This window comes from Leishmania infantum, chromosome 36 (assembly GCF_000002875.2).
Source record: "Leishmania infantum JPCM5 genome chromosome 36".
In the NCBI taxonomy this organism is placed as follows: domain Eukaryota; phylum Euglenozoa; class Kinetoplastea; order Trypanosomatida; family Trypanosomatidae; genus Leishmania; species Leishmania infantum.
Genome location: NC_009420.2, coordinates 2,396,751 through 2,407,401, shown reverse-complemented (window position 1 = coordinate 2,407,401; position 10,651 = coordinate 2,396,751). Strand labels below are relative to the sequence as shown.

The 10,651-nt window shown below is 55.0% G+C and overlaps 3 protein-coding genes across 3 annotated transcripts in view; all 3 read left to right on the top strand.

The window, feature by feature from the left end:
- LINJ_36_6540 (glucose transporter, lmgt3) overlaps positions 1–148 on the top strand; it is a gene marked incomplete at both ends in the record, with an annotated part of 1,104 nt that extends 956 nt beyond the window's left edge. Inside the window, one exon of the mRNA XM_003392791.1 lies at positions 1–148. This exon is cut by the window's left edge and continues 956 nt beyond it. Within this exon, the coding sequence (XP_003392839.1) occupies positions 1–148 (148 nt within the window).
- A 6,689-nt stretch (positions 149–6,837) lies between these two features.
- On the top strand, positions 6,838–7,875 carry LINJ_36_6530 (putative chaperone protein DNAj; the record flags this gene model as incomplete). The annotated part of the gene is made up of 1 exon (XM_001469316.1): positions 6,838–7,875. The coding sequence occupies one exon, from the start codon at positions 6,838–6,840 to the stop codon at positions 7,873–7,875; it is 1,038 nt and encodes a 345-aa protein (XP_001469353.1).
- Positions 7,876–9,088: 1,213 nt separating this feature from the next.
- On the top strand, positions 9,089–10,204 carry LINJ_36_6520 (metallo-peptidase, Clan MA(E), Family M32; the record flags this gene model as incomplete). The annotated part of the gene is made up of 1 exon (XM_001469317.1): positions 9,089–10,204. One exon carries the CDS (start codon positions 9,089–9,091, stop codon positions 10,202–10,204), a length of 1,116 nt encoding a protein of 371 aa, XP_001469354.1.
- Between the last annotated feature and the right edge of the window lie 447 nt (positions 10,205–10,651).

The window sequence follows — 10,651 nt, the reverse complement described above, 5'->3', positions numbered from 1 at the left end:
CGGCTGCGTGGGCATTATCTGCTTCATCGTCCAGGTCTTCTTCCTGCACCCGTGGGACGAGAAGCGCGATGGCAAGAAGAGGGCGGCGGCCCCGGCTGACGGGAAGAAGGAGCTGAGCGGGGAATTCATTGCGAAGAAAGACATTTAAATAATATCCCATGGGCCAAAGCAGTTTGCGTGCCGTTTCGTGGGCAGGTGGTGCGTACTGGTTCGCAGCAATGTTTTTTCGGGTTTTGTTTTTCTCGCTGCTCTTTTGATGCCGTCCTCTGTCAAGTTGTATTGTCGAGATCTGCTGTGTCACGTCGCCATCTGCGGCGTGTGTCACGATAACTGACGGAGCTAACGCTACGGTGTTGTTTTCGTCATCTAGTTTCTGGTCGTTTCGTTCGCGGTGTATGCCCATCGAATGCTTTGTCGTGTGTGCAGCGATCGTGGTGAGCCTGCACGACACACCTGTTTTGTAGGAAGGGCGCGTGTGCCGAGAGAAAATAGCGAAGGGCGGGGTATGAGAGGAAGCGAAGCACAAAGGATGGTTAGAGTTTATATCCGATCACTAACATGCCTCTGTGCAGCACCCGCTCTGCGTACGTGAATCGGAATGTACTTGTGTAACGGCACACAAGCCAAAATGAAAAACAAAAACATCCCTGCTCATGCCTTTTTTTTGCTGTTTTTGGTTCCTGGCATCATCTTCGTGCCCTCTGCTCCTTCACGAGCACCCCCCATCCTGCTTCTTCCATATGTGTGCGCTTGTAGGCCGACCACACTTGCAATTCACCTGTTCGGCACTCGGGACCCGAGTGCGGGTCAGGGTGATCGACTTTTTTTTCACCGAGGCGCATGCGCGGCTTTATTACGCCGACGACTGGAGGAGTCGTTCCCTAGTCTGCGCTCCCTTCTCAGCGCACGAATGGGATGTGCTGCCATGTTTCCCATATCCTTTCCGTTGTGACGAAATGGAGGAGGACCCGTGACTTAGCGACAGTAGTACGGTACCAAACGATGCCCTCTTGTGTGTGTGTGTGTGCTTTCGCTTGCTTCGTTGTTCTCTTTTTCGTGAACAAACAAAAAGTTTTTTTTTGTCGCTCTTGTTTTTGCTCTCTTGTGTGTCTGTATTTAAATGTACATATATATATATGTGTGTGTGTGTGCGTAAAGAGGGAAAAGGGGTGAGTGGTGCGTGTGCTTGTATGTGGATGGGGCACTCGTATTGTTTGCGTATGCTAGAGCTCCCCGCTGTCTTCCTATCTTCTTTGTAAGTCATTCTCGCTTCTTGTTTTTCCCTCGCCTTGCTTCACCTTGTGGGACGAATTCGTCGGCGGGGCCCATCGTTTTTATCCCCCATCACTTTATTTTCACGCGCAGGTGCACTGCATGGCCACCCCCTCGTATATTTGAGTGTGCGGTTGTGCTGGGGCTCCGAAGAAGGTGTTTGGAGAGGGAGGAAACTGCGCCGCACGCGATTTTTTTTTTCGCGCAGGCTGCAAGGCAGAAAAGCAAATAAATGATAAAAGAGCCGCCCACATGCTAGCGCGTCTATCCTGTCTCTTCAGGACAGCTGCTTTGCCGAAGATAACCTCTCTTTGGTTAACTCAGCATTCTCTGTCGCTCCAGCGCTCTACAGATCGCAGCTGTTCGCAGGCGCATTCATTATGTCGAGGCGATGCGCTCTCCTTTTCTCTCTCGCACGCACAGAAGAGACCCCACAATCCCCAAAGAAACACCAGCGCCACAACGAAAACAAGAGCGAAAAAAAAAGTATACTCATCGCGCTACCCCATAGGAAGGGGTTTCCTTATCATAACCGCCACTTGTTTTGTTTGCTACTCAGCGAAAAAAAAAACGCACATCCTTCCGTTTCACAGAGGAACAAAGGAATACCTGCTTGTCTGCGTGCGTTTGTGGTCTGCCTCTTTTTCTTACCTACCTCGATATGAGTGCCCCTCAACTCTTTAGTAGTGACCCCTCTCTTCCCCTTTTGTTCCAGGAGCTGAAGTGAAACAATGCAATAGAAAAAAAAACAAAGGATATATACAGCGCCAGTGTCCCCACGCGTCCGACGTGCTTTAGCTGGTTCGTGCAAGCTTCAGCCTACCACTTTCCGCCTTCTGTTTTTGTACGTTCTCCACACATGTTTGCCGTTTTATTGCTGTTGTCTGCGCTTATGTAGTTCCTCTTCTGTATCTCTCTGCCTGACGCACACAGGCACTCCGTTACGTGCTTCATCTCTCTGCCTTTTTCCCCATCCGTGGTGGTGGTGTTGGCCGTCTCTTTCTTTCTCTCTGCTTCTTTTCCTTTACATGTCTGTGTTGCCCCAGTGCTTTCTCCTTTCCTCCCCGTCAATTCTTCCCTTTCTCTCAGCCCCCACTACACCCACCCCACCCCCACACCACAACACACATGCGTCACATTTTCCCCCTTCCTTTTCTGCTTTGTTTGTTGCGTAGGGACTGATAGAGGTGGCTCTTCGGTGCATCTATATGTGTCGATGCGTCCCTGATGCCTTCGCACTCTCCCTCTTTTTTTGTTGCCCACCATATATATATATATATGGCGTTTGCAGTGATGCAAAATGCAGGTGCTGGTGCATGTCTCCGACAGGGCTACGAAGGAGCCGCTTGGTCTTCTGCCCCCCTCCTCCTCCTCTGAATGTCGTGATGAGGCGACAGCTCTGTGTTTTCGTTTCCGCTCTCGGCGCCTCTTCTGCATGTTTGTTTGCTCACTGAATCGCGTGCTGCTGTTGCCTTGTCTGCTGCTGTTTCTTGCAGAAGCAGTGAGGTCTCGGTGAGATGGGACGAGGCTGGAACTCGTGACACGGCGGAGGCAAGAAATCTACAATCACAGCGTTCCACAATGAAGGCGACAGCGATAGGCAAGGGACAAGCAGCGCCGGAGGAGGAAGGGGATGGCAAGAAGGACAGAGGAAAAAGAAACCGACCTGCAGGATTATATTTACGCGAACGATTTTAATACAAAAAAAAACGAAACAAAAACACATTCAAAAATGAAAACTTTAGAGAGCAAGGTAACGAAAAAAAAGTAAGAGCATCGCTGCCTTACTATGTGCCTCTTTGAAAGAAACCCCATCGCTTCACTGCCACGATCGCGCTTTTTCTTTCTCCCCCTATTGCGTTTTTTTTTTGCTCGCACCAGAGACGTCTGCTTTATCCAGCACACATATAACAACACGCATGCATTGCTACGCTTGTTTTGTTTCACTTTTCGCTCGTTTTGTATGTGTGTTCCTGAGCTCATCTCTTGAAACTTCTCACTCTTTTCCTTTTGTTGTTTTTTCCGCTCCTTCGCTTTCGCTCTCTCTCTGTGTATGACTTCCCCCTCCTCTTCCCCTCCCCCTCGTCCACATGTCGATGTCGACTTCGTCTTTTTTTTTCGTTTCGGGGTTTTTGATTCCACTTGAGCCACGGAAGGAAACACACACGTTCTTTGCTCTGTCCACCCTTCTTTTCTTTTTGTTTCCTTCGATGTTAGTGCCCGACTGCTATTACGGAAGTAGGAGCCAAAAGAGTGGAAAGCAGTCAAAAACAAAGTAGATGTGAGGAAGCTCTATACCCCTATGCGTATAGTGGGCACTCGAGTCTCTCCCCTCACCCCCGTTGCTATGCCCCTTCCTCCTCTTGCTTTCTGTGTCTATCACGAGGGGGCACGAAGGACGGAAGGGGGCATCACGCAGGCTGATATACCATTCTCTCATACAGCCCAAACAGCAAGATGAAAGCGAACGACTAAAACAAAAGAGTGAGAGAGAGAGATCAAACAACTGTGGCAGAACCAACGATGAACACCATCAGGCGTCGCGCGAAGAAGCTACCGAGGGCTCGGCGTACGCCTAGCGGGCAGGAGGAGACAGTAGAAGAAAACGGTAAGAGACGCTTTGGAGAGGGGCGCCAATTGACCACACACACACACACACAGATTCACGAGCTTGCTCTCGTGTGAGGTAGAGAGGAGCACGCGAAGAAGCCGAAAAAGAAAGGGGAGGAGGCCCCTTCGCAGAAGCCCACTTCAACACCCCCCACTTTCCCGCTGGAACACACCAGCCCTGGGTCTGAACAAAGAAGCGTACAAAAAAGGGCAAGGAAGGAAGGCGCAGGAGGATTCTTGAAACGAGAGCGAGCGAGCGAACAAGAACAGAAAAGCGCCGTGCATTCAGAATAATCTCAGCCAAGATGCACCGAAAAGCAGCACTGCCGGCAACGCGTTGCTGCTCTTTTTCTTGTTTTTGTTCCCTCTGGTGTTTCATGTGACTGACGTTTTCCCCCTTACGCCTCCCGTCGTTGTGTCTTTCTGCGCATTACTCTTGCTCCCCCAAACCCGAGGCTCGAGACAAACGTAGGTGGGCGAACGAATGAGCAGCACTGCTCTTTTTCGTGTCGCTCTTTAGCCTTTTCGTTGCCTCCCCCCTCCATCCCTCTCTCGCTGTCAATGTGTTGCTCGGCCCTCTTCTCGCGTTTTGTCATTTTTGTGTGTGCGTGTGCGCGTGTCTGCCCTTCACGAGAGAGCTGAACGTGCGCACAGTGTCTCCTCGTCCTCCTCCACGCACTCTCCTGCTCACTACATCCGTTAGCGAAACGCTTTCCTTTGCCGCCGACAACTAAGAGCAGCCACAAACACAAAGAAGGGCAAGAGGTGGAAGATGATAGTAATAGGAGCACAGCAAAGAGAGACGGGGGGAAGGAACGAAGGAGAGAAGGATCGCGCACGTGCACAAGGCGCCAAACCACACGGCAGCATACGCAGAGCGAGAGGGACACACGCTCGAGCCCGAACTTCTTTCCTCACGCTCTTTTCACTTCTCCGCACCCTCCTTTATTCTCTCCTCCGATCAGCAAAGCAGCGAGCTGGTTTGTGTTACTGCTCTTGTGTCTCTCCCCACCACCGTTCTCCATCTGCACAGGTTGCATTCATGGACAGCTTCGGAGTTGTCCTCTTCACCTCTTCACCTCTTGCCTTTCGCTCATTCGCGTGGGACTGCCACGCCCGTTTTTTTTTTCGCTCTCGTGGCGCTGTTTGTTTTCTTCTTCCGTGTATCTTGTCAGTGCCTTTTTCGTCTCGTAACGTCTGCATTCGACTGTAGTGATGCCACAACAACTGCAATGGCATGAGCGATGCAACCCGAATCACACGAGGTCAAAGAAGCACCACTTGTGTCGGCTTGGTGTGACGTGGAAATGCGTGCTTGGTGTCGCGTGCATCCACAAGCGCGTGGGTCATGATGGCGGCGGTGAGGATGTTGCCCTTCGCTCCATGCGCCTAAGCGTGCTCTATCGCTGGCACATCCCTCGATGTACGGAACGGAGGAGGCGAGCCCTCCACAACAGAGGGAAGGACACTTTTGAGAGAGGGTCGCGGTTGCACTGTAGTCCCTGCAGCGTGGATGCGGTGCGCGCGACGGAAAGAGAAAGGAGAAAGGGGGAGGGGGTGGAGGGGGTGTGCGGCGATGACTGTGGGGCAGGGCTGGTGACGCTTCCCTGTTTTTTTTTTTCGCGTTGAGACACTGCGCCCATAGCAAAGGAACCAGCGCGAGCTCTTCACCACCGCCGCCATTCTCTCTCTCGTATCGTCTGCACGCTTTCGTGCAACCTGCGTCATCACATCCCTCTCAGTTCGGAGCCTCGATAGAAGATCACCATCTTCACTCATTTCTCCACACTCTGCCACTTCTCGTCTCTCTTCTCTTGCACACGTCTTTGCTTTCTTTCCCTCCTACCATGACGGGGCGCATATGCGCCTCTCGGGGTTGAGGGCCCTTGACGCACCCCCTCCTTCCCTTACACCTGCGCTCTCACGCGTGATGCTTGACGGCTCTGCAGGATCACGTCACATTTTCCTGTCTGTGCCAAAGAAAAGAGCAAACCATCAAGCGCAACACTTTTCTACAGACTTCTCGACGCACATAAACGCAGACAAAAATCGAAAGTCGCACAACCAAATCCTCCACAGCGTAGCATCCGCAAGAACGAATCAACGAGATTCTGTCTTCGTCGCCACTGCTGCCGCTCCAGTCTCTCCGTCTAGGCATACAAACGCGCGTGCGGCGTACGTGCATATTACATCTTATATGTGTTTTTTCTTTCCTCCATCCACTGTGTTTCATCCCCACACTCTTTGGGCTGTTCTGCTCAACAGCTCTTATTTTGTCTTCTACTTGTGAGTAGAAGTTCTTTGTTCCGCCGTCTTCTACCTTTCTCCGAGGCCGCCTGTTTTCAGCCTGGCCTTGCGTCCGGGTGGCTGCACCGCCTCGACTGCTCGCTCACTGCGGCTACTTTCGTATTGCACGCAGTTTCCTTTCTTGTTGGAGCGTGCATGTACGTTTCGTCGCGAAGCAAGCTCCCGCACAGCCCAGTTACTCGTCCCTTGGCACTCTGCTCTCCGTATTGAGGCGTGCACGAGAGTTGCCGTGTCACCTGTGATACCAGCTCTCCCTGGAGCGAAGGTGCTGCCGCAGAAAACACACCCACACCGACAGACGCTTTACAAAGAATTGTAGGAGTGGTAACCCACTGCCTCAGCGATAGAGCGGAGAGGAAGGAGGGCAACACCAAGAGAGCCTGGAGCAGGCAGCATCAATACCGCACGCGCTGCAGCATCCGCCTCCCTCTCGAGAACGGAAACTTTGTGGCAGACCACAGCGACATTTCAACGTCATTGCGGGACACGGGCGCAGCCGTACCAGGGACACGCCTTCCCCCTGCCCACGCACGCATACCCGTTTGATCGACGATCGCGCTTTTTGTGTTTCCAGGCGTGCTCGTGTGGGCTGCTTAAAGTTGTGGAACGTGGCTTGCAAAGGACCAGGGCGCGCAAGGCATAGAGACGATGGGCGTAGACTATTACAAGGTGCTTGGCGTCGGCCGCAACGCCACGCCAAATGAGATCAAGAAAGCGTACCACCAGCTCGCTCTCAAGTATCACCCCGACAAGAACGCTGACAACCGTGAAAAGGCGGAGCGCAAGTTCAAAGAGGTGAGCGAGGCGTATGACGTGCTCAGCGACGAGAAGAAGAAAAAGATCTACGACCTCTATGGCGAGGAGGGCTTGAAGGGTGGAATACCGGAGGACGGTGGCTCCGGTACGGGCGGCGCAGGCATGCGCTTTGGCGGCATGCCGGGTGGTATGCCAGGCGGCGTCCGCGGCGCCACGTACCAGTTCTCCAGCACGGACGCCTTCAAGATCTTTAATCAGTTCTTCGGCACGTCGGACCCGTTCGCCGGGGGAGAGGCCTTTGGCGGCGGTGGCCCGGGCCTCCATCGCGTTTTTCGCGGCTTCGGTGGCCCGGAGGGATTCGCGTCGAGCTTTGGCACCCCACAGTCGTCTCCGACGTGCGACGTGCCGCCGATGGAGTACACGTTCGCTTGCACGCTGGAGGAAATCTACACTGGCTGCACAAAGAAGTTCAACGTGTCGCGCAACATGCCATCTGGGCCGGAGAAGAAAATGTTTGAGGTGAAGGTGCTGCCGGGGTACAAGAAGGGCACGAAGATCCGCTTTGAGCGCGAGGGCGGGCAAGTTGAGGGTTACCCGCCAAACGTACTCGCAGACATGGTCTTTATCTTGGACGAGCGGCCACACCCACGGTTTGAGCGACGCGACGCGGACCTTCACACGACCTTGCACATCAACCTCAAGCAGGCTCTGCTCGGCAGCACCGTGTTCGTAAAAGGCATTGACGGCCAGACAATCTCCCTGCCTCTTAATGGCATCAGCAAAAGTGGTCGCAAGCTGCGCGTATCGGGATCCGGGTTGCCTGACCGCAAGACGAATCGCAACGGCGACATGTACGTCACCATCGCCGTTGACTTTCCCGACTCGCTGACCGAAGACACAAAACGTTTGATTGAGAAGTGTACCTTCTAGCCTGGTTGCGGGTATTGGCGTGTGTGTTCAGTGTGAGAGAGGAGGGTGGTAGGTCGGACTGCAGACAGCACCGGTCACGTCTGACGCGAGTTCACCGGTCGGCGTTCTTGGTAGACACCTTCGCGACAATGCTCCCATCCTCGTCCTCCACAGCTACCTCGGATGCTTGATATATAGGGGCGCAGCGTGGTGTTATACGCAAGCAACCTTTCCTGTACGCGCGATACGTGGGCAATGGATCGTGCCTGCCGCCATCTCGCCAGCATCCGCGAATCTTTTCCCTACCATAAAGTATCATATATATATATATATTTTCGTATACACATCTCGCAAGAGAGTCGCATCAACGTGCACAACAAAGAAAAAAAACAAATAGAAGGCACTCATGTTCGTCCACACGTCGTGTTCAGTCGTCTCCTCATCTCGGCGCCCTCGCCATCGAAGGGGGTGCTGAACACGAAAACAACAAAAAAGCGAAAAACTGCCGTCCGAGCAACAACAAAGGAAAACAAAAACAGAAAAAGTTGATACAGCCCCAACTGCGACGTGCCCCCCTTCCCCGCCCCCGTCCCTCATCGATCGCGTCAGCTACATGGCACAAGACGGCGCCTGATCTTTGTCGAAGGGGCACTGATTGTGGTCGCTCGTCATTCCGCAAAGAACCTCTTCCGCACACTCGACACGCTGTCGCTCACCCCCTCTCCATTCAACACTGCACCTACCCCCACGCATTCGCAATTGTGTGCGCGTGCGCAATCGTGCTTCACAAAAAGCACCCTTAACGACCATTGGGGCGCTGCGCGCCCCTGTGCCGCGCTTCACGGCCTTGCAGCGATTCTCCGCACTTTCTCTGTTTGTCTATGCCATATCCCCTCGCCTGCACCCATGTGCAAACGCTTGACAACCTCACGCACAAAACCCACTCACACGCGGACCCTCACCCCCTTCCCTCAGCGACATCATGCAGGCGTACGAGGAGCTGAAGCAGCTGCATCGAAAGTTGCGCAGCCTGCGGCACCTTCTTGCCCTAGGTGAGTGGGACATGCATACCATGATGCCGCCGAAGGGCGCGACGGCTCGCGCGAACACGCTTGCGGAGCTGGAGGCACACGTGCGCCAGCTTCACACAGCGCCACGCGTTGCGCTCCTCTTGAAGGAGGCGCTGCTGGTTAAGGACGAACTCGCCGAGGTGGACCGCGCGGACCTCCGCGAAATGGTGCGCCTGCACGAGCTTGCGTCGCAGCTGCCGGAGGAGCTGCTGCGGCGCAAGACGCGGCTGGCAACGCTGGCGCAGCAGCTGTGGGTAAAATGCCGCGCGGAAAACGACATTGCTGCGTGGCTGCCGACGCTGCAGGAGCTGGTGGACCTCGAGCGCGAGGAGGGCTGCCTTCGAGCCGGCACAAGCGGGAAGTCCCCGTACGGCGCGCTGCTCGGCGCCAACGAGCCCGGGATGACGGTTGCGAAGCTGGACGCAATCTACGCGGACATCAAGTCTTGGCTGCCGGCGCTGTACAAGGAGGTGCTGGAGAACGGAAAGGACGTGGGCGCGAGCCTCACTGAGCTGCAGACGCCGATCTCGAAGGAAAAGCAGATTGCTCTTGGCCGGCAGCTGATGACGGGCGTGTGGAAGTACGACTGGGGCGCGGGTCGCTACGACGAGGCGCCGCACCCGTTTGGTGGGATGCTGAAGGAGTACGTGCGGATGACGTACTACTGGTCGCCGGACAACTACACCAAGTGCCTGCTGGCGACGATCCACGAGACAGGACACGCCAAATACGAGCAGAACTGCGGGCCGCGCGAGCTGCTTGGGCAGCCGGTGTGCGAGGCGCGATGCGGCGGCATCCACGAGACGCAGTCGCTGCTGGCGGAGAGGATGATAGCCATGTCCGCTGTGTTCGCCGAGTACCTGGCGCCGCTGCTGGAGCTGCACCTTGGCGCGCAGCCAGGGCTGACGGTGAAGAACGTGCGCAAGATCAACCAGCTGGTGAAGCCGAGCTGCATCCGGAAGCTCGCAGACGAGGTGGGTTACTCTCTCTCTCTCCACGTGATCCTGCGCTACGAGATCGATCGCAACCTGATCGAGGGGCGCCTGGAGGCGGCGAACGTGCCGCGGGTGTGGGATGAAAAGATGAAGGAGTACATGGGCCTGGAGACGCTTGGGCGCGACGACCTCGGGTGCCTAAAGGGCATTCACTGGGATGCCGGCTACTGGGCAGGCTTTCCCGCCTACACGATCGGCACCGTCGCCCAGTGTCTCCTTCCTCCCCGCCCCCAAGCTCGACGAGCTGCTGCTGAATGGTGCTCGCGGCTCTCCTCTGTTCTGTAGACACGCGACCAGTTCCCTGGCGTGTCGTGCTGCCTTTGCGCGGCGCTGTGCTGCTTGCACCTCTTCATCGCATGCTCCCCCGACCGCAGATGCTGACGCGTGCGGCTTCTCTTGCGCTTCCGTTTTTTTCCCTCTATGTGGTCTTTTCGCTTCTTTTCGCACGGTGTGTTTTCTGCGCACGCGCACTCCTGTTTTCCCTTCTTTTTTTTTGGGCTCGGAAATTGTTGAGGAGCAGATCCGTATCTTCTCATCTCCTGTCTCTGCATGCACACGGTGGCGCATGCGCAATGGCGGCAGTGGTCGCAGTACCTACCGACGTCACGCCGAGAGCATGACTACCTGACTGCCACCGCTTCCGGACCAGGTCGCGCTACCATGCACACGGGCAAGCTGAATCCTCGCTGTCTAGCTGTTGCGTTGGCTGGCGTGCGCTTGTAGGGCGAGCAC